The sequence below is a fragment of the Talpa occidentalis genome, unplaced genomic scaffold, assembly GCF_014898055.3.
Source record: "Talpa occidentalis isolate TD23 unplaced genomic scaffold, MPIMG_talOcc4v2.1 talOcc4.6, whole genome shotgun sequence".
NCBI classification, from domain to species: Eukaryota; Metazoa; Chordata; class Mammalia; order Eulipotyphla; family Talpidae; genus Talpa; species Talpa occidentalis.
Genome location: NW_023604972.1, coordinates 44,290,462 through 44,312,721, shown reverse-complemented (window position 1 = coordinate 44,312,721; position 22,260 = coordinate 44,290,462). Strand labels below are relative to the sequence as shown.

General features: G+C 37.3%; 2 protein-coding genes across 2 annotated transcripts in view; one reads left to right on the top strand and one right to left on the bottom strand.

Moving 5' to 3' along the window:
• The window catches only part of SDAD1 (SDA1 domain containing 1), a 31,730-nt gene extending 14,344 nt beyond the window's left edge, over positions 1 to 17,386 (top strand). Inside the window, exons 9-22 of the mRNA XM_037529094.2 lie at positions 839 to 940; positions 1,792 to 1,861; positions 2,623 to 2,726; positions 7,764 to 7,821; positions 8,833 to 8,891; positions 9,742 to 9,818; positions 10,527 to 10,624; positions 10,732 to 10,808; positions 12,006 to 12,135; positions 13,602 to 13,696; positions 13,836 to 14,026; positions 14,139 to 14,223; positions 15,305 to 15,466; positions 17,215 to 17,386. Coding sequence (XP_037384991.1) covers positions 839 to 940; positions 1,792 to 1,861; positions 2,623 to 2,726; positions 7,764 to 7,821; positions 8,833 to 8,891; positions 9,742 to 9,818; positions 10,527 to 10,624; positions 10,732 to 10,808; positions 12,006 to 12,135; positions 13,602 to 13,696; positions 13,836 to 14,026; positions 14,139 to 14,223; positions 15,305 to 15,466; positions 17,215 to 17,262 — 1,356 coding nt within the window. The 3' untranslated portion in view covers positions 17,263 to 17,386. The remainder of the gene's footprint in view (positions 1 to 838; positions 941 to 1,791; positions 1,862 to 2,622; positions 2,727 to 7,763; positions 7,822 to 8,832; positions 8,892 to 9,741; positions 9,819 to 10,526; positions 10,625 to 10,731; positions 10,809 to 12,005; positions 12,136 to 13,601; positions 13,697 to 13,835; positions 14,027 to 14,138; positions 14,224 to 15,304; positions 15,467 to 17,214) is intronic.
• On the bottom strand, positions 3,676 to 7,168 carry LOC119260197 (calcium-independent phospholipase A2-gamma-like). Its single transcript, XM_037529093.2, has 2 exons — positions 7,161 to 7,168; positions 3,676 to 6,684 (listed from the first exon to the last, which is right to left on the bottom strand). The coding sequence occupies exons 1-2, from the start codon at positions 7,166 to 7,168 to the stop codon at positions 4,674 to 4,676; spliced, it is 2,019 nt and encodes a 672-aa protein (XP_037384990.2). The 3' UTR covers positions 3,676 to 4,673.
• Positions 17,387 to 22,260: the final 4,874 nt, after the last annotated feature.

The window sequence follows — 22,260 nt, the reverse complement described above, 5'->3', positions numbered from 1 at the left end:
CACTCTCTTTTTGAGGTAGCATGTCAGCATCATAGAAGCTTAGACTGGGGACAGAGATGAGTCATATGGCATTTATGATGTCATATAATTATAAAAATATTTTGTATTATCAAAAAGGGGACTTTTTTTTAATTCCCTTTATCATTTTGGTGACAATAATAGTGGAATATATAATAATATCTTTTAATTTGTTTTGTCATTATTTTAGTAAATAATATATGAACAAAATATTCTTGTATAAGAAATTTCAGATACAATAAAAATAAGATGAGTTTTCATTATTCTCCCTGAGTGATTCCTACTTCCCACTTCTTCAGATTTAAACATTTTGTTCCCTATGCGTTTATATGTGAATGTGTACATATTGTCTTACATATGTAGTCGGTTTTTAGAAACTATACAGATAATATATGCATCCTGCTTTCTTTCTGTTAAATGTAGTTGTAGCAATGTATTTAGATCTTATTAATGCATATATATCTACCTCATCCTTTTAACCTTTATATAGTATTTAAGAATGTGACTATATTATAGTTTAAGCATTATCCCACTGATAAATGTTTCCTTATTTTTTAAAATAAAAACAATTATATGCTGTTTGCATATTATAATCCAATTAAAAGGGAACAAAATCCAGAAATGAGAATCTGTGTATGTGCCTGTTTTGCATGTGGGCAAATACTTTTTGTTGAATTGTAAAAGATCTGCTTAAAATCCCACTCATCTTTAATAGCTATATGCCAGGAGTATAAATACAGAGAAGTGGTTGAAAGGATTGCTCTTGGCTTCTATGCAGATTATTCTTGTTTACAGTTTTACAATGTAGTTTCTTCTTTAGGATGAAGGACCAACAGCAAGAGACCTGCTAGTTCAGTATGCCACAGGGAAAAAAAGCTCCAAAAACAAGAAAAAGATGGAAAAGGCTATGAAAGTCCTCAAGGTGAGACTTGTATCTGGAAAATGAGATGGAATCATTTGATATAAAATATGTTATTTTTGCAAAAGTTTTTAAGAATTTTGAAATAATAAAGAAATAGTATTTTTGAAAGTCTTAGAAATATGTGGTAGATTTTTAAGCAATATTTTTTCCCCTCAAATTTCATTGATTTGCCAGTCATTTAATAACTGTGATTTTGGAAGTACATCTTCACACCTCCATATGGGCACATACTTTACTCACCTTATACCAAAGCTGCAGTGCCAGTGCCCTATCATCTTCTCTCCCTCCCTTTTCCTCCATCCCATCTCATACCCAATATCTCCTTTTACAGAGTCTTAAGAATTATTTCTGCTGAAGTACTTGTTTTTTAAATAAGTATCTTTTTTGGATTTAGCAAAATCTGACATAATTTGATTAAATTCACTCCATTTGTTCTGATCAAGATGGCTAGCTATATTAGAGTATCTTTCTTTGCTAGATATGTCTTCTCAAAACAATACATAAGTGAAATACATTTTATATTTTCTAATGACTTTGCTATAGATCACTAATTTGACCTTTACATCTTTTTTAATGTTTATATTTCCAGGTTCCTTTAAGTCTCACAGGTGCTGACAGCTGAAACAGTCTCAAGGTTTAATGTTAAAAGATAAACCCAACTCTTGTATGCATAAATAAATAAATCTTAAAAAAAAAAAGATAACCTTATATTTACTTCTTATAGGTTTTTTAAAGAAAGATTTTTTTCCTTTATTAAACAGAGTGGGGTGGACTTTAGCGCATTAGTGCATTTAATCCCAAGGACCTCGTCACTGGTACTCAAAATGGAAATGTGTTTTTCCTTTCTTCAGAAACAAAAGAAGAAGAAAAAACCGGAGGTGTTTAACTTTTCAGCTATCCACTTGATTCATGATCCTCAAGGTACTATAATTATGACTTGCCAAGTTTCCTTGTTCGTCTATTTGGCTTGCTAACTTAAGGGTTACCAAGAAATACAAGATCCCAGCCATTTAACAGATAATCAGTAAATGCTTAGTTGTTACTAATTGGTTTTGGTCTGGGGAATTAGGTTCTAAAGCACTTGTGCCCAGTCCATGTAAAATAAGAAAAATGTGCAAATACAGCTTTCTCTGCAATTTATGTCTTTAACAGCACAGCACCTGACCAAATGAAAAAAGTGATAGTCTTTTGTTTGGCCCCTTTCCCCACTATTAATTAAATTGTCGAGAAGTTTGGGAAACCATATTTTGGATCGTAAGATTTCAATCTAGACCACACATTTGAATCACCTAGGGTATCCTGAAACTGACCTCAGAGACTCAGATCTAGTTGATGTGGGGTGCGAGGGGGACTCAAATTCTGCATTTCTAACAAGCTTCCAGGTGGACCAGCTGTTGACTATCTATGGAGCATGCCTGAGAAGCATGGCTCTAGAAACTATTAAATACTACTATCAGTGACTCTAGAGGTTGATGCTAAAAATCATGGGGCTCCTTGAGACTTAACTCTGGGCACCATGGAAGATGTATTCTCCTGTGTGTCTTCTATCTCCTGTTTTACCAGCCCAGTTCTGCAGACAGACGTTAGGCACAGCTCTCCCAGAGTCAAGGATCTAACAACTGTCTTTTCCTGTACCTGTTAGCCAGTGGTGTGCAGACACACTCTGATAATCTCCCTTCCAGATTTTGCAGAAAAACTACTAAAGCAGCTAGAGAGCTCTAAGGAGAGGTTTGAAGTGAAGATGATGCTCATGAACCTCATCTCAAGATTGGTGGGAATTCATGAGGTATGAGATACATTATGTTTTCCTTAGAAGTAGAATTATTCTGTATAAAAGGAAAGTCTCTAAGGTAGACTATGGCTTAGTTTTATGCCTCCATAACATTTAAACCCATATAATTTCTGAACATAGCTGTTTTTATTACTTTGTTTTCCTAATAGTATGTTAAATTAGACACATACTCAGTTTATGGAAAGACTTGTGTTCTGTTTACCTCCTTTTTCTTTTTATTCAACTATGTTTCACATATATATCTTTTTGAGCCAGTAGAACCCCTATAATATATCAATTGTTAGTACATTTTGCTGTTTACTTAACCTTTCATTGCCTTCCTGACTTTCACACCACTCTACTAGGAAATTGTCTGAATTTTCTATTCATTTGTTTATGTTAAATTAGATTTCAAGAGCTCCTCAGTGCATATGTATTGCTATAAATATGGAAACACACATACTTAGACTAATTGCCATTGCAGAAAAGGAGAGATTCCCAAATATTTTAGCCATAAAGAAATGATCATTAAGGTTGTTCCCTGTTATTTACTCTTGTGACTGGTACTGCTCTGAACAGCATTGGCTGTGTTGCTTCCTTTAAAATGTCTTTCAAAGGCTAATCAATACAAAGTAAAAATCAAAATCAACAAGCAACTGTAAACCAGAGACACACTGGTAGGGAGAGGAAGGACTAGAGTCAAAATAAGGGGGGGTGGGGTACAATTGTATGGGGAATATAACCATAATGAAAATGCATACATTGTGCAAAGATGAAAAATGATGTAAGAATTATATAAAATACAATATTTTTTTTTATTATTATTTCAATAGTTTATTTTTGTTAATGATAGGGTATTTTCACAGTAAATTCAAATAATTTTATAACAGTGAATGATAAGCTAGAGCTAGAAAAGTTAACATACAACATTATTTTGAAATTTCAGGAGGAAAATGTGGTTGGTAATTCACCTAGTCTTTTCAATCAAACAATGCTGAAATAAGCAAATTTTGAATAGAAAACTGTATCTGGTTCTTTCATATTTTAAATGTAAAAGTTCTCTGATAGAGAAAATTCCACTTTTCTGTATACGTTTAGATATTGCAGTAAAAGGTAACATTTGTGTGTAGTTAGTGAAAAAAATAAACAATGTAAATTTGAAAATAAATTAGCTTTTCCACTGGTGGATTTTCATAAGATAATCAATGAGCAAATAATTTCAACATGATTATGGCGAATAAAGCAAAAATACAAAGCATAATATGATAGTTTTCAGGTCTTGTTTGGCACATATATTAGCAAATTTTCAAACATCAAACAATATAACACCAATATCTACTAAAAACAACTAGCACAATAAAATTCCTAAAGCCTAGTCATAAAAATCCAATTCCTGTAAGAATTTTATAATCCAGGATACCTTTTTTTGTGATGTGCAAGCTGATCCAAGCACTGTCTTTTCCAGAATTCCCAAGTATTTCACAATTAATCATGCGGAACCCCACAATTCGTTATTTAATTTGGTGGTTTTTATAAACAGTACTTCATTTATGACAATATTATATGCACTCATCACAATTTTGAAAAGAATGGAAGACCTTCATACATGTCTGTTTTCAGTTTTATCCAATCATTAAATTTTTGCAGAGTTGTTTTTTCTTGACTTAGGATTTTTGCAAGCTTTGCCATTTTTTCTTCATTTCTTTCTATGTACTTCATACCTTCCACCTGCAGCTGATCCAACTTTTCGTTTCGATTTTCATCGAGAGGTATGTTTTCACACATTACAGGATTGAATCTAAAATAGGTGTCAGGCGGTAACAGGCTATCAAGCATTACATGGACTTCTTCTGTGTCTGTAGCACTGTTGATGACATTCGAAAGCTTCGTTTTCAAGCTGGTGTAGGTCACGTTGTTCCTCACATCACTCTCATAGCGCCCAGTACCCAGGGACACGATGCACTATAATGGGACCTCTGGCCAGAGACATTTACATTCATGCATTGCTAACGCTGAGGGGTTATTCAGAAGCAGACCTCCATCTTGATGAAGATCATTTCCCAATGCATACTCTGCAAAATAGCCTGGAGCAGCAGATGAAGCTCGAATGGCCTGCCACATTTTATACTGACAGCTTCCCGAATAGTGAGAACTGATTCCAGGAAAATGACCATAGTTTCTGAACACAAAAGCTTTAGGTGTTATCCCTCTGTTTACTACAGTACTTACAGCAGCTACCTTAGGGCATGTGGGATTTCGTGCTGTTTCAATCATTAGTGAGGATCCCATTCTATCCTTTAGAATATTCTCCCATGTGTGACTATCATAAAATGCATGGCTCCAACTCATTTTGACTGTTCCAACAATGATATTTTGTGTAAAGACATCTGATCCTATTTTTCGATAAAGTTCCTCACACTGATCCAAGGACATATGAAACAATCCCAACATGAATGCTAATATGGCACCTGAGCTTACACCACAAATGTAATCAAAGAGCTGATGCACTGGCTTGTGAGTAAGTTCAACTAATTTTCGTAGCGTCTGGAGAGCAACCACACCCCTTGTTCCTCCACCATCAATTGAAAGAATTCGTATTCCTCTTCCTTTCACTGGATCCACATAGCCAATTAAGGCCAAAATTTCTCTAACCGAAGCCTGAAGCGTGTCATCCCTAACTTGTCTCAATCGTAATAAATACGGAATAATTTTTTCCTTGACTGCCACTCCTTTTCCCTCAGGAAATTCTAAAAGATGCAAAGTAAGTTCTTCAACCCTGTTAATGCAGAGCTTTGGGTCAGTTGTTCTTCTTAATGCCTGGACTAATGCCCGAGTTCTGTTATCAATACTCACTCTTGCAATAATCTTTTCTCGCTGAAGAGATAAACGGTTTCTCTCCTCTGCATTTTTGTCTTTGCTGACAGGCTGCTCAGCTTTAGCAGCCTCTACCGGTTCTTCTGGCTGACTCTTTGAATCAGACTTTAATTTGGGTACCAGTCCACCAATATAACCACCTACTAAAGCTTGTACACCCTCAGTGGGGTAAGAAAGAAAATTTGCAATACTTTGTTTAGTAGAAACTGGAAGAACCTCAGGTGCCTTGCTAGGACTTGCAGGTTTGTCCTCAGTAGGTAAAGAAGATTCTGAGTCTAGCTTCTTATCAATCTGGACACCAGGATCTGGAGAACTGGATTTCACTTCAATGCTTTTATCTTCAACTTCTAATTTGTCCTGAAAAGGTTTATCTTCTTTCTTCTCAGACATCTTCTGTTTACGTTTGAAGTATGAATTAATATGATTTGATAAAAAATAGAATGATTCTTCAAATTTTGTGGTTATACTACTTGTATAATGATAAAGGCTTTTTTTACTTTTGTCTTTATCTATGCTACTTTTCTTTTCTGGAAAAGAATTCTTCTCTGCTGATTTGTCACTGTATTTTTTAAGCGTTTCGGCAGCTTGCTTAATGCTTTTCTGTTTTAACCAGCCACTATCTGATACTTTTCTTAGTATTCGAGAATTTGGCTTAAATTGAGCTAAACGTGAGATCATTTCATTCTCATTACCAAAAACAGCCTTTGAAACAGAGTTCAAAGTACTTTTAATACGGGACATACGAAGGCTCACTTTTGTAAGTCCCTTGGGAGCAGAAGTACTAAGTTTCAAAATTCCAATATGTAAAGCATGGTTGCTGAGAGAGTAACAGTGTTTACTGCAAGAATGTGCTTCACTTTTTGTCCATTTACATCTTATTTTGCTTGAATAAAAACCTCTTTGAAGACTGATGTGGCTTATCCTCCAGTAATGTTTAGGTGAGCAAAAGAAATGCAGTTGCTTGCTTCTCTGCTTCCCACAAAGACTTCTGGCATTACAGGATGCGGGCTGCGGCGGCGACTCTCCTCTTCGCGTCCGCTCGGGCCGCTGCGCCAGCTGAGCTGCCGACACAAACAGGAGCTGGCGCCGGGGCGCCGACCTAAAATACAATATTTTTTAAAAAATAAAATAAAATAGTTGCTGAAAAAAAAATAAAATGACTTTCAAATTGGGGGGAAACAAAACAAAACAGTAAAACAGACTTTTTTTTACTGAAAATCAAATATCAAGTCAAAAATGAAAGTTTCTTTTTTTAGAAAAACTTAACATTCTAATGAATATTTTGTATTTTTTCCATGGACTGCAGTTATTAGATAGATAAGTTCTTGTTACATTTGAGCAGTAATTGTCAGGCTGGATTTGAACTGAAAGGAAAGTAAAAGTGATTTGTGATTTAATTAAGCATGCTTTGATGAAAATGTACTGGAGTTCACAACTTGTCGCAACTGGTAACACAGTTTTGACTACAGAAGATGGACTAGGTCCATCTTTACTGAACAGTCTTCTCTGGTCCTTGTTTTACTTTGTGGCTAAAATAGAAAAAAATTCATTGTTACTGATAAACTATGGAAAAACCAGTCCATCTCCAAAGTTTCTCTTCTTGAAGTTAAAGATTACTATTGCTTTAATAATCAGTAATATTGCCATTCTCGAGGTAGATGCCAGAGTGTTAGTGTGTTCTCTCTCAAACATGGAGCTCAGTACTTTCTCCACTGTGTTTGGAGTGATGTGTCCTATAATAAAACCAAAAGTGTCTTTGGTGATTAGATTATATGAGGGGCTATCTAATTGAATTGCTATTTTGTTCCTTATTTTGGAATCTTAGTATCAATGCTATGTCTTCCTGTAAACCTCTTTCTCTCTGGCTAAAAAAATGAGTTCTGTGGCCATACCAACTTTTAAAGAGGGAGAATGTGACATTTGGATTGCCTTTTTAACCCTTGGTTTATTCTGCATACATTTTCTCCCTCTTTGACATGAGGAAGCAGCATAGCCCTCCTTTCCTGGCTTCATACAGCACATGGAATCATGCTGAGGTATAAATACTTCCTAGAAAAAGGCAAAAGTACAAAATGATTCCCAGATAGTTGAATTTGGTGCTATGATTGCATTATGAAAAAAATAAAGCTCTACTCTTTCAGTTATATTAATATTAAAGCCAGTGCATTCTGTCCACAGCTTTTTCTCTTCAACTTCTATCCCTTTGTACAAAGGTTTCTGCAGCCCCACCAAAGAGGTAAGCCCCCCCATGCTGTGTCTCATAGTGTTTTGTTCTGAAATTACTAAAGACAGTTAGGAGTTAAGTGTGTTGTATATATGAGAAAGGGAAAAAAGCCCTTTTGTTCTCGTCTTGAAATTTATCTTGGGTAAATTTTTCTGCTCATCAAATTTAAGAAACATTTATTTGGAGGGAGGTGGGGAGGACCAAAATATTAGTTTCTCAATGCAAGTCATTTTGTAATACCATAAATACTTGTAGAAATTTATGAGAACATTTTGTAATAGAATCAGGATTTTATTTTTCTGTTCTTTTGCCTTGGTGTATTTTCAATTAAAAACAACATAAAAGCTGTAAAGAAGTGATTATATCTCCCTTTGAACTTGAACCAAGATGGAAAAGGTGTGAACATTTAGTGACTATCTTACGTAAACCAAGCACTGTGCTAATTAATAAGTGCGGTACGTACATTTATTATCTCATCTAATCCTCACTTTAATCTTGTAAGGTGTAGAAAAAGAAAAAGGACTGAGCTCACTCAGCAATCAATAACAAATTAGAATTCACTTCACTTTTGCCTTTTATACATCCTGCCCCTTCAAAGGGAGAGTGTGATGCTTGTATTTGTCAATTTACTTCATGATTTCTATGCTGGACACTGTTAGACATAAAAATTCCACAGTTAAATCCTTGCCATCATAGAACTTATATTCTTGAGGGAGCTAGACAGGGTTGTATACATACAATTTGTTCAGATAGAAGTAAGTGTTTTGATAAAAAAGGAAACAGATTAAAGGTAATAAGGAATGCTGGATTCTATTTTATATTGGGTGGTCAGGAAAGGCATTTTGATAATGTAGCAATTGAGCAGGGACCTGAGGTGTATCTTCTCTCCCTTCACTCCAGAAGATCCTTATTCCAGGGGGAGTAAGCAGCATTGGGATTAAAGCCGGAATGTGTTTACCATATTTGTCATAGTTCTGAGAAGTAGAGCAATAACCTGACCTTTCTGATCTTTTCTGTCTTTAGAAGTAACAAAGATCCTTCTGTTTGCTGCACAAGCGTCTCATCACTTAGTGCCTCCAGAGGTAAGAACTCTTAAAACTTGTGTCTGAATCTAGTCTGTGCATTGCAGGGCCACTATTAGGTATATCATGGTGGTTTTTCCCAGAGGAATTACTGTCTCCCCCTTACTTAAGTGAGTAGTAAAGACACTAATTCTAAAGAACTTACACAGAAAACCAGAAGTTACACAGTTCAGTTGTAGGTTTTTAATTTTGTTTAATTGCCACATTTTATGAGGAGAGGTCAAGAATACCAGGTAATTTTTAAAAAAGCATCAGTAGGGCCTCCCCTGGTGGTGCAGGCGGTTGAGCGCAGCACTGTGAGGCTATCTGAAACCTCTGCACTGCTGGTTCAATCCCTGGCCAGCTGGCGAGGGTCCCACATGGCACGCAGACCTCTCCTGCCGCTCCTGCTGCTCCCCTCAGCAGTGTATTTCATCAGTCTGCCTGTTCTGTTCCCCGCTTTGTCTCTGGTGATCCTCTCACCCACCTGCACATCTGGCCTATGCCCTGGTTCTTGTATAAATAAATACAAATCTTTTTAATAAAAAAGAAAAAGCATCAGTAAATTTAAAGTTGATAATTCCTTTCTCTGATAAAAACAGTATTGTATTATCTGGGTCAAAGCAATTTTTTAAGTCCACATGAAAAAATAACATTGAGAGCAAAATTTTATGTGGGTTTAGCCAGGAAGATTGAACCTCAAAGTAGTAGTTTTATCTCTGTCTTGATTGCTTAGTCTTAATCACTTCTAACTCCCAAACCCAAGATGAAGGGGGCTGTTTCCCCATTGTGAATAACTATTGTCTCTTCATCCTCAAGATTGTGAATAGGTTCATTTTACTAGCACTCATTTCTTTTATTCCCCATTTAGATCATTCAGTCATTGCTTATGACAGTGGCCAACAATTTTGTTACGGACAAGAACTCTGGAGAAGTCATGACAGTTGGGTATGTAGGAGGTGGCAATGCTGTTAATGTACTGGGTTTGCTGTACATTCCAAGATGGAAGGTTTCAGCTGGCAATGTGGCCTCTAAAAAAGCAGTTTAAAATATACTTGTCTTCTCAAGAGGGTTGTTTTTTTATTTTATAGGCCAGAATTGTCCTTCTAGTCAACATTTTATTTTTCAAAGGAATGATTATGTGACAATCTATTTTTTTTCCTCTTATCTCATACACTGAATTCATACCTTCCTGTGGAATAGTGATTTGTTATTGAACATTCTTGAATCCCAAGACAGTTTGGTAGCCCTATTGAGTAATTCAAAACCACTTAATGACTGTGAACAGTGGTTTAAGGATTTTCTAATGTACAGACAACTGAGGGATGTGCTGAGCAGCTACTTTTCTCCCTTGGAGAATATTGCTGGCATAACAGCCCTAGCAGCCTTCAGCTTTACTTTTTCACCCTAGTCCCTTCTCCCTTGAGAGTTAGTTCACAGAGAGGACACTTCCTTATTCTACCAGTAGAGGTAATGGCGTAGACTGGGATAAAAGCCCTCTATGACTACCTAGCCTCACATTTTCTGCCATACTGCAGTTTTTGAAACCCAAGCTTTAGAAAACCCAATTTATATTCCCTTTGATTTAGTCTTTTTAGGAAACTGTGTTAGGGTGAACTGTTTGGGTTTTTTTTAAACTCATTTTTCCTTTTCTAGAATCAATGCTATAAAAGAGATAACAGCTAGATGTCCTTTAGCCATGACTGAAGAACTTCTCCAAGACCTGGTTCAGTATAAAACACACAAAGATAAGAGTAAGTTATGTGTTATTTACTGTAGACCAAAGAATGTGAAGTCGCCCATCTTTTATTTCAGTAGACTCATTGCTCCAGAGCTGCTTTTTAAAGGTATTATCTTACAGATGTGATGATGTCTGCTAGAACTTTGATTCAGCTCTTCCGAACACTGAATCCTCAGATGCTACAAAAGAAGTTCCGGGTAGGTGAAGCATGCAGATGTTGATCTAAAAGTCTCTGAAAGTGAGGGTAATTCCTACAGTTTGAGTTTTAGTATTAGTACTGCTTCCATGACAAGTATTGTTGATAAGCATAGTTTTATTCTTTAAACTCAAAATATGTTGATTGAATACCATTGCTTTAAATATTTTATAGTTAGCATATACTCTTTGGTGATGACTGAGTCTTATAAATCTATCAGGCTGTTTGCTCTTAAAAGTTTTTGGCATTATTAACAAATTGGAACCTCAGAGATCATTCAGTAGCTCATGCCAATATTGAACAGGCTATTTCCCAGCCAGGTATCACTCTGGTTTTATGAAGGAAGAGAAGTGTGTGTACAAGATTAGGTCCTATCACTTAATTTTGCTTAATTCACTTAATTCACAGATAATGAAGTTTTTACAAGATTCCCTATCCCCACACCAGCAAGAGGATTATGACTCACTGAAGGCTAACATAACATTTTTTAGCAATAAATTATTTTTTAATTAAGTTATGTACCTTTTTTAAGACAAGGCTGTTGCGCACTTTAATAAACTATAATATGGTATAAACATTTATGTACCTTGGGAAAGCAAAAAAAAATTGTGACTGACTTTGTTAGAGTATTTGCTTCATTTTGGTGGTCTGGAACTAAACGTGCAATATCTCCAAAGTGTGCCTGTATGTAATAGAAAGAGATGGTGATCTTGAGATTTAAAGAATTGGAGCAGTTCATCCTAATAACTGTGTTTTTCCTGATCTGGAGCAGAAAAGACAGTGGACAGAGGGCTGGCTGACCCAAGGAATACATTTTCATCATTTAATTCCATTTTTGTAGTTCTTTCTTTATTTTTATTTTTGCGTAGAACTGGGGTGTAGGCCAGAGGTTTTGGGGGTGGGGGAGGGGGTGAGTTGAGAGGATTCACTGGAGACAGAGTGAAGAGCAGAACAGGCAGATTACTGAAATACACTGCTAAGCAGATGATACAGGAGAGGTCTGCTGTGCCATGTGAGTTAGCTCCCTGGCCAGGTATCCAACTCAGGCTATAGTGGTAACAGCACTGAGACTTAACCCCTTGGCCACCAGGGAGCCCCTGTAGTTCTTCCTTCTGAATTCATAATCCTAGAGAATTCTTTATGTGTATGATGTTTTAAAATCTAAGCACCTTATTAAAAACAATTTTCTTTCCTTTAGGGTAAACCTACAGAGGCCTCCATAGAAGCAAGAGTGCAAGAATATGGGGAATTAGATGCAAAAGATTATATTCCGGGAGCAGAAATTTTGGAAGTTGAAAAAGAAGAAAAGAATGCTGAAAATGATGAAGGTTCATTTTATTTCACCATTATTTAGGAAGAATCACTCCTCTATCTGTATTGACCTTGAAGTTTTTATGCTATTTGAACATTCATTCAGCAGGTATTTATTGAGCACTGACTACATGGCAAGCATTGTAATAGGTATCGGATTCAAATGTACTAGTTCCTATTTTTAAAGAACTTCCATCCTAGTGTAGGAGATGTCTTTTCATGTCCTTGAGGGTGACTGCCCCTTAATCAAGTACACACTAGGCACTTAAGAAAGATAGTGACTTTGTTTGTTGTCTAGGAATAATGATGAGGATTAGTCCTTAGCATTGTCCAAAACTCTCTTTGTTGTAGGAAAATCCTTTGATAAACTTGTTGAAGGCTGCTTGAGGAACTCCATCCTGATATGCAGGTTTCACCTTTGTTACATTTGTTGCTAGAGTCCTGTCTTCTTCCTGCTGTTCCTTTATTCATTGTTTCAGCAAAGGTTTCCTAAGCATCAGCTATGAGCCAGTTACTGTCAACACAAACATGAATGATAGAGTTTCTGCTCCTGGGGACTTTTCATTAACAGTTGAGCAGTAAACAGCTGTTTTATTACTAGAGCGGGGCATAAAAAAGTTCACTTCCACTTCAAAGACCTGAAAAAGCCTCAGGGAGACGCCAGAGCTATATCTTGAACGATAAACAAGAAATAGTAGAATAGTGTAGACTTTCCAGGCAAACTAAGTGAGGTCCTAAGGGATGCAGGAATTGATTATAGTATAAGGCACTAGGTAGAACATAGCAAAATATCAGACTAGGGGTAGAGTTGGTTATCATAAGTGGTTGTGCATCTTCCATACTCAAGACCTGGGACATGGTGTAATAGAACGTGGCACCGCTAAAGGTACAAGTATTTGTGGTTTTGAAAACTTAGTGTAATGGCTCCATTAAAGACTCCAGTGCCTCTTTATTAAGGTATGTGAAATTTCTTTCAGACAAAATCTTTTGCCTCACTTCCCTGAATGATTATTTTTAACCAGTTTCTAAAAATATCTATAATAAGTAATCTTGGACAAGTTAGATACTTGCTGTGCAGTCTAGGTGAATATACAGGTGCAGTTTTGATGGACACAATTGCTTTGGTAGAAAGAACATGAACTCTGCAGTCAGACATAATTTTCATGATTTCATTGTAAGCTGCTTTTCAGTGCGATGGGCAGAACCAAACTCTTAGAGCCTGTTCCTCTTCTGTTGAGTTGTGAGGGTTAGAGAAGGTGATTGTAAGGTCTTGGCTCAGGGTGGATGCTCGTCAGTGCTTATTTTATTATCCCCACTCCTTAATTTGAAAGGATGGCTTATTTAACAGTAAATATTGACCAATGCTTCGTCAGTGGTGTCTCTGTTTTGAGTTTCATTGCTTTCCTCTTACTTGACTTATCTCAACATTTCTGTGACTACCAATGTAAAGTGATAGAACCAACAGTGTGCTCTTTTTTCACAGATGGGTGGGAAAGCACCAGTCTCAGCGAGGAGGGAGATAGTGATGGTGAGTGGGTTGATGTGAACCACTCTTCTGACGAAGAACAGCAAGAAATCGTAAGTCCTAAAACTTTCCCCTTTGAAGTACATCATTCTGATGTTTATTAATCTTAATTTATGCTGGGCCTTGTTGGGGGACTAAGCTTTTACTTGAACTACTAACCATGTAAGCCTCTGTTGTATGTGTGCCTTCAAGTCTGAGAAGCTGAACAGCATGCCCATGGAGGAGCGGAAAGCCAAAGCTGCAGTTGTCAGCACTAGCCGAGTTTTAACTCAGGAAGACTTTCAGAAAATCCGCATGGCCCAAATGAGGAAAGAACTTGATGCTGCCCCTGGGAAAGCCCAAAAGAGGAAATATATTGAAATTGACAGTGATGAGGAGCGCAGGTAAAGTGGCACCTGCACCAGGTCTTTCAGCTCTTGCAGCTCACGTGGTAATGAAAGTATTAGGGAAAGGAATTCTATCCTGTTCCATGTTGTATTTTTTCCTCCACCCCAGGGGCGAGTTACTTTCTCTTCGGGACATTGAACGCCTTCATAAAAAGCCAAAGTCTGACAAGGAGACAAGACTAGCAACGGCAATGGTGAGTGAGGCTTAATTGTTCTCTGGTTCTTTTAAATAGAAAGCAAATAAAATAAACAAGACCTAGAACTTGTGTGTATTATTTATACACAAGTTTATACACTGCTATTATTTATAGCAATGTAATATTTTAGCTTTTTTAAGTAAAGTTAAAATTAACATGGAATAAAATGCACAGATAGGAAATGCTCAGATCAGTTTTTCCAGCCAGATAGCAATTTAACATCCATTTCAATGACATGTATCAAAGCTACTAGAAAAGCAGGGGAATGTTCAAAATCATTAATGAAAAGCCAGAGACAGTTGGAGTCTGCCTCTAGTAAGTGCTGTGGCTATTTGTGATTTCCAGCTTCATTTTCTGTGCCTTTAATTGTAGGCACCATCCCATAACGGCTCCATATCTGCATTCCATTTATACTGAAACCTGTTCAGAGCAATTAAAAAATGTTCTTTCTAGGGTTGACCCCGTGGCGCAGTGGGTTGAGTGCAGTGCTGTGAAGCTGTCGGCCAGACAGGGAGATTCCCACATGGCGCAGCAGACCTCTCCTGTCTTGCCTGCTGCTCCCCTCAGCAGTGTATTTCTGTCAATCTGCCTGTTCTGTTCCCTGCTCTGTCTCTGGTGAATCCTCTCACCCTCCCACGCCTCTGGCCTGTACCCCAGTGCTTGTATAAATAAATAAATCTTTAAAAAAAATTAAATTAAATAAAAAAATGTTCTTTCTCCTCCACATCTTTGCATATATCCCTACTTTCTGAAATGCCATATTTCTCCTCTTCCTTTCACCCATGATGTCAGCATTCTATTAAAAAAATAGGTTGTGCATGGGTCCCTTCTTTAGTTCCTCTGACTTCACCAGACTAAATTATAAATTATAGTCCTTTTCTTCTGTGAGTTCCCTTTGCCCCATTGGCAATTCACCATGGCTAGCTCTCCTTTAGACTGAGTTGTGGGAGCAAGGACTGTTCCGTTTGTCTTGTGGCCTTTCAGCCCAGTAGTGCATCTGGCACGGAGGAGAAATGCATGTTGCTTAGGTAACTAGGTGTGTTATGTATGAAGAATTTTAATCTTTTTGTGCTGATAGGCTGGAAAGACAGATCGAAAAGAATTTGTGAGGAAGAAAACCAAAATGAATCCATATGCCAGTTCCACAAATAAAGAGAAGAAAAAACAGAAAAACTTTATGATGATGAGGTACAGCCATAACATCCGGTCAAAAAATAAACGTTCCTTCCGAGAAAAGCAGGTGAGTTCAACTTAAAGTTTGGTTGACTAGAATAGTGTTGTCATTCTAACAGTTCTTTATATTTGAGATGGAATTGCACCTTCTAAACACCTTGTATTATGTGTATTTAGGATTAATAGGGAGTGTTACTGGAGAGCATAGAAAGGTGGAAATTGGTCAGGGTATAGAAATTCTCTGCCAGATTTGGCTGAGTTTCACTCAGTCCTTATTCTCCTCTAAAAAGGAGTGCAAGCGGGCCTCCCCGGTGGCGCAGCGGTTGAGCGCTGGGTTGCGAAGCTGCCCGCGGCCTCTGCAGCGCCGGTTCGATCCCCGGCTGCTTCCCGGCCACCTGCGGAGGGTCCCACATGGCGCGCAGACCTCTCCTGCCGCCCGCTGCTCCCCTCAGCAGTGTACTTCGGTCCTTCTGCCTGCTCTGCTCCCCGCTCTGGCTCTGGTGAATTCTCTCACCCTCCCGCGCTTCTGACTGTACCCAGTGCATGTATAAACAAAACAAACAAACAAACAAAATAAATAAAAAAAACATGTCTCTATAAAAAAAAAAATAAAAAAGATTAAAAAAAAATAATAAATAAAAAGGAGTGCAAGCACGATGATCTCTGAGGTCCATTGCTATGCTGACACTGCATCTGTCAAATGTAATATCGAGATTAGTTGAATAAGCAATAGCCATGTGGTAATATCTCTGTTTCAGGGAAGCTGTGCAAACATCACTTCGGTTGTTGGCACAAACCTTCCTTTATGTGCAGTCTTGCAAAGTCTTTGGGTTTAGGCATTTGGGTATCATTTTATCCATTTCTGATCTTTGCTGATACTCTGCTGGCTTGTTTCCTTCTATAATTCATTGTAGTAAAACAAAACGAATATTTTTATATCTTCCTCTACTGGGAGTATACTAGAGCGTATCTAAATGCAATCTGAAGAATCTCCAGGAAATCAGGTAGGGGTGAAGCCCCACATTGGAACCAGTGTTCCTAACTTGCTATCCAAGGATGAGCCTGCTAGTCCTAAATGTAACGGCCTGCTCTCCACGGCAGTGTTCCATCTGTGTGGGAACCAAGTCAGGAATTAACTGCATTAAGGTACCATTTAAAGCAACCTGTTTATTAAATCTGTCTAGTTCTAACCTGTGTCCAACAACATTATACAGAGAATGAAGTGACAGCATAGTTGAATTGAAAATAAAGATGCCATTTATTTTTGCCAATTTAAATTAGTTCAGTTGATTAAATCTATTTAGTTTATCAAATCACCAGTCATAATATTTTAGAGTTGAAGAATTAGTAACCACTCCAGTGGTAGACCTTGCTTCATTGTTGAGGTTTGTGGCCGTGCTCCATTTAGCTAAGGATGTTCCTCCACTCCATGCTTTCTCTTTTTAGCATGCCTTTTTTGGGTATGATAGAGAAGACTTGCTTTTTGAAGTAAACCTTTTGGGTCATAAAACATTGCTCTCAAAATTAAAGAATTTTTAATTTTAGAGTAAATTAAGTGTTCTATGGGGCTCAAGAATGCTTTTGCCTTACTGTCCAGTTTTCTTGCCATTTAGAACCTGAAATCAATCAGAATTTCTGTGTATATTCCTAGCCCTATATTCTTCAAGATCTCTTCTTTATAAAACTTGGTGCTAGGATTGTTATTTGGGAGGATTTATTGACTTGGTGATTCCATTTTGTTATACTTTTACATAACCAAATTAGTATAATGGGGTACCTAAGAGTCTGTTTAGATATTTCCTTCTTCTCTTCCAGTTGGCACTACGAGATGCACTTTTGAAAAAGAGAAAAAGAATGAAGTAACTTCCAAGCAAGTTTACCATTCCAAGGAGAGTGCTGACTTTGAGCCACTGCTCTGAAAATTAGTAAATCAAGAATATTTGTTTACATTAAGAAGTCCAGAAGCACTATATTGTGAAAACCACAGTGAACTTGCAGCATTTTGGTATTTTTATTTTGGAGATGTGTAATGGTTGAATTGTGTGAAATGTGAAAAGTGGAAGTATTGTAAAATCACTTTCATTTAGCATGTAAAAGATATTATTGAGTGCCTATTAATTGTCACTAAAGATATAAAAATGAATGAGCCATAACCCTTTACTCAAGGCATTCACAGCCTTTTGGGGGAGGCGGGGGCAGATGTGTATATACGTGTTTATAGTGCAGTATACATAGTTCTCTAATAGAGATAGGGCCGTACTTCTGTGGGGTTGTGAAGACCTTACAGACTAACTCTGCAGGGTATGGGAGTTGTATATTCTCCTAAAACAAAACAGGACAATGTTACAAGAGTAAGAGGTTCTTACTTGTAAATAGGCTTACCTGCTGAAAACAGGTCCTTGCTGTACAGATTTTGGGTAGACAATTTAGCTCTTTTAGTCTATCCAAAAGATTTAAACATTATTTTGAATGCCAAGTGTAGGCTTTTAAGTTAAGACCTCGCTTTTTAAATTGCCTTAAGTATAGACAGTAATTTTGAAGTGTCTTTGATTCATCATTTGGTTTACCCATTTTGTCATAGAGGAAAAGAAAACAGCTTTCCTTCACCCTGTAATATTTTTAACCCGCTGTTTGCCTTGTCTCGGTAAAAGGTTTCTAATGTCAAATAAGTATTTTTGTGTGTGTTGAGTTGGTCTTCTTTCTCAAGGCACATGCAATTTCAGGGGATACAAGAGCCATCGTCAGTCTCTGTTAATAAGTGGTTGTACTTGGAAATAGTTTGATTCCTTTTACCTGATCTCTTACATAATATTGTGAAATGAGAAAATAGCTCTGTTACTTCAAATTAGAGTAAAAGGCAATTTTCTGCCCATTCAGAATTAGAAAGCAGCTTCTAAAGATATTTTCCTGTCTTCTTTCTATGATCTTCTCTTTACTGTCTGAGTTCAACTCTAGTTTTATTTTAATGAGACTTTGTGACTTTCTTCAAAATATCCCGGGTTGCTGGGAATTCATTGTGAAGACCTTGAGATTTAACAATTACGTTACACTGGCCTGATGAGAGGAAACTGTGAGGGGCACCCCTGGCAACTTCAATGTTTCTCAGGAAGAATCTGGTACAATTGTGTATGTTTCAGACCTAAACTGCTCTTTTTGCATTTTTCATCTACGGGTCTCCTCATGTGTCTAAACCCAGAAAGAGGTAAATTAAATTTGAAATGCCAAAACAGCTAGGATTGAGGGATTTGATGTATAAATTGTGATGCTGCCAGAACTTTCATTCTTCCCTTAGACTCCTATTCTACTTAGTTGCCAAGAGTTCATTCTGTGTTCTGACTTCTACTTCTATACTGTGGTTTCAGCTTCCTCTTAACTGGGGCTTATGTGCAAGATAGAAGGTTACCTGCCTTAAAAATGTAGTCTTAACTCATTTCTTTAAACCCATAGAATCATTTGTATTCCTTTATTATTTTATAAGTCTTCTCTTGAGAATATTTCCTGTTTGCTATAAATTTGAAGATCTGATACCCACAAGGTGGGATGCTACCAGTAGAGGCAGAGTGACTTTTTAGGGTGACTTTTACCCTGAAAAAGTCACCAGGTTCCAAACTCTGGATTTTCAGTTTCAAACTTTTGTTAAAACTGAAAACCAATCCATTTCAAGAATGAGCTCAAATTGTCCAAGCTCATAATATACACAAAGTGATGTATAAATTTAGAATACCGATATATTATGCATGCGATCTTGGCAAGTTCCACTAGAAAAAAAGCTCCACAAAGAACAGAGTCTGTTCTCTGCTGTATCCCCAGTGCCACTTCAGGGCCTAGCATGTAGGTGCTCAGCAAATATTTTAATGCATGATTTAATTGTCAAGTCAGTTTCTCTATATACCACCTACCTCATTGATTGTTTTCAGATTTTTGAGAACTGATATCTATAAGCTCTTAGCGTGGTATTTGCAACAAAGTAAACATTCAGTAGTTTCTCATAGAAAATCAGGGTTCTATTTTATTTTTTGCTTAATTTACTTGAAGTGGAACTATAGTTACGGTCATTAGAAATATTTGGTTTACACCGCGTCCATTTTGGAGTGAACTAGTTTGAAATATGTATTTTGAAATATAAATGTAAATTCAGTGTATATTGAATACTTACTGTGCGCAAAGCACTCTGCTAGGTGCTGTGTAGGTTGCAAACATGATGTTCATGCCATAGAAAGTTTCAAGCCACCGAAGGAAACAGACTTACAAAATGACTATAGTGTAAGACTGTTTATTAACAGAGCTACAAAAAAGCCATGGCTTAGGGCTGGGGGCATCTAAAAGAAGGGACAGTTCAGTGCAGTAGGGTGAAATAGCTGTTTGCCAACAAACTGATGCTTATTATGAACACAGCGATAGGAAATATCTTCTTGATTTTATGAAGGAAAAGATTGTGGCTTACACAAGTATGCATAATTTTTCAAAAGATATTGCTTATTATAAATTTTAGTTTTATTCATAGTCTGACTCTAGAAATTTATAATCTATCTGTAGTGTTGCGTGGTAACTCTGTATTAACCAGAATTTTTGATCAGTTGAAATATTCTGTTCTTCAAAGTATTTTCAATAAACTTTTTTTTTTTTTAATAGAGGCATGCTTTTATTTATTTATTTGTTTGTTTGTTTTGTTTATACATGCACTGGGTACAGTCAGAAGCACGGGAGGGTGAGAGAATTCACCAGAGCCAGAGCCGGGAGCAGAGCAGGCAGAAGGACCGAAGTACACTGCTGAGGGGAGCAGCGGGCGGCAGGAGAGGTCTGTCGCGCCATGTGGAACCCTCCTCCGGTGGCCGGGGAGCAGCCGGGGATCGAACCGGCTCTGCAGAGGCCGCGGGCAGCTTCGCAACCCAGCGCTCAACCGCTGCGCCACCGGGGAGGCCCCAATAAACTTTTTTTTAATGAGATAAAATTGGTTTACAACAGTGTATATGATACAGAGGTATAGGATGACACTTCTTCAGATGTGTGTTGCCACACCACACCCAGCACCAGGGCACCGTTCTCCTTACTGTCCATTGGTCCCTGCCCCCTTTACACTCCACTCTTCCTTTCTGCTCATCTCAATTCTATCATCAGATTTCTAGGGTTTGAATAAACACATTTTTCAGATGTTTTACCAAATGATAACACAGTTCTACCAAGTGACATACTTTGTATAAAAGCAATTAAAAACTATTGCTTACATATTTTAGAATGTATTTTGTAAGGTTTTAAAAAGATTTGAAACATAAATAGTAAGGTAAGGCTTTGTCTCTTTTATAAAGAAACAACCCTTGGTCTTTTTTATAAGGGACTAACCTTTCCTACTTCAGAGTCCTTGGCCTGCACTTATTTTAAAATGTAAGCAAGAATAGAATATGGCAAATTCTGTGCTATCTTAGTGTATATATTTGTATAGAGTACTTGTTATGTGGTTTTACTTTTTTTTTTTGCAAATTCTTCTTTCATTGTTTTGTCAATCTGATCTCAGTAGAGAAATGGTTAAATAAATTGATTTGCCCACTTGATGAAATATTAAATAGCCATTAAAATGTTTGCAGTAGGAAATGCTTAATATAAATGAAAAGATCAAAATTCAAAAGTGAAATGGATTCCACTTACGCTTATAAGAAAATGGGAAATGATAAAGGCTCAAGAGGAAATAGGCCAAATATTAAATGGGTTTTTCTTTGGTGTTGGAATCATAGATGATATTTTCTTTCTACTTTACTTTCTGAATCTTTTATAGTATACATGTTTTTACTTATGTCAAAGAATAACTTTGAGGCCAGGGGAATAAAGTTACCTTAAGACTTAACTCTTGTGAAGGGCCTCCCTGACCTATGAGGCTCTCCGCAGCCACTGCAGCACAAGTTCAATCCCCGGCCAGGGATCTGCCCACATGTCGCAGCAGACCTCTCCTGTCACACCCACTGCTCCCCTCAGCGGTGTATTTCAGTCAGTCTGCCTATTCTGTTCCCCACTCTGTCTCTGTCTCTGGTGAATCCTCTCACCCCCACACCTCTGGCCTATATACATAAATAATAAACCTTTGTTAAAAAAAAAAAAAAAAAAAGACTTGTGAAGTTTTTTTTAAAATCAGAAGGAAGATGGACCAGAGGATCAGTTCCTCTATTTAGGAACCTTTTCATAGGACTTCTTCATGTTCTTAAAACATGACAACTGACTCTGGTAAGCAATGCCAGAGAGATTGCAAGGAGGAGGCCACACTGTATTTAGACCTGCTCTTGGAAATCAGACACTGACTTCAACTACATTCACTAAGAACAGCCCACGGTCAGGGGAATTAGCCTCCACCCTTGGAAGGGGGAATATTGCAGGGATTGCATTGAAAACCACTACACTGCCTTTAAAGGGAACAAAATGAGATGCCAGCTGTAAAGAATGTACACAGTTGGTATCCCTGAGCTGTAGACCTCTTTGAACTTAGCTAATTTGTTTGCTCCCTTGGTGACTTTCATTGTCCTAAGCCTGGAACTGCTGTTACTCACACTTTGCAAATGAGCAGACTTGATTTTTCGAAAAGACCTATGTGGAAACAGACTTGAAACTTTAGCATAGTGACTCTAAGTCCAGTAAAAATGGGGAAAATCAGAGATAAAGATAACTTTGTATTCTATGTGATGAGAGGAAAAAACTAAAACAAACTTTCAAGTTTCCTCTAAATATTTTATTTTGCCCATAGATGACCCTGCCATCTATTAAGCACTTCCCAGCTTTACTGTGTCAGGTGACTGGCCTAAGAAAAGTTTTCTGTCTCAGACATTGAGACGCAAAGAGGTGGTGAGATTAGTGATTAAGGTTAGTGATTGTGAAGGT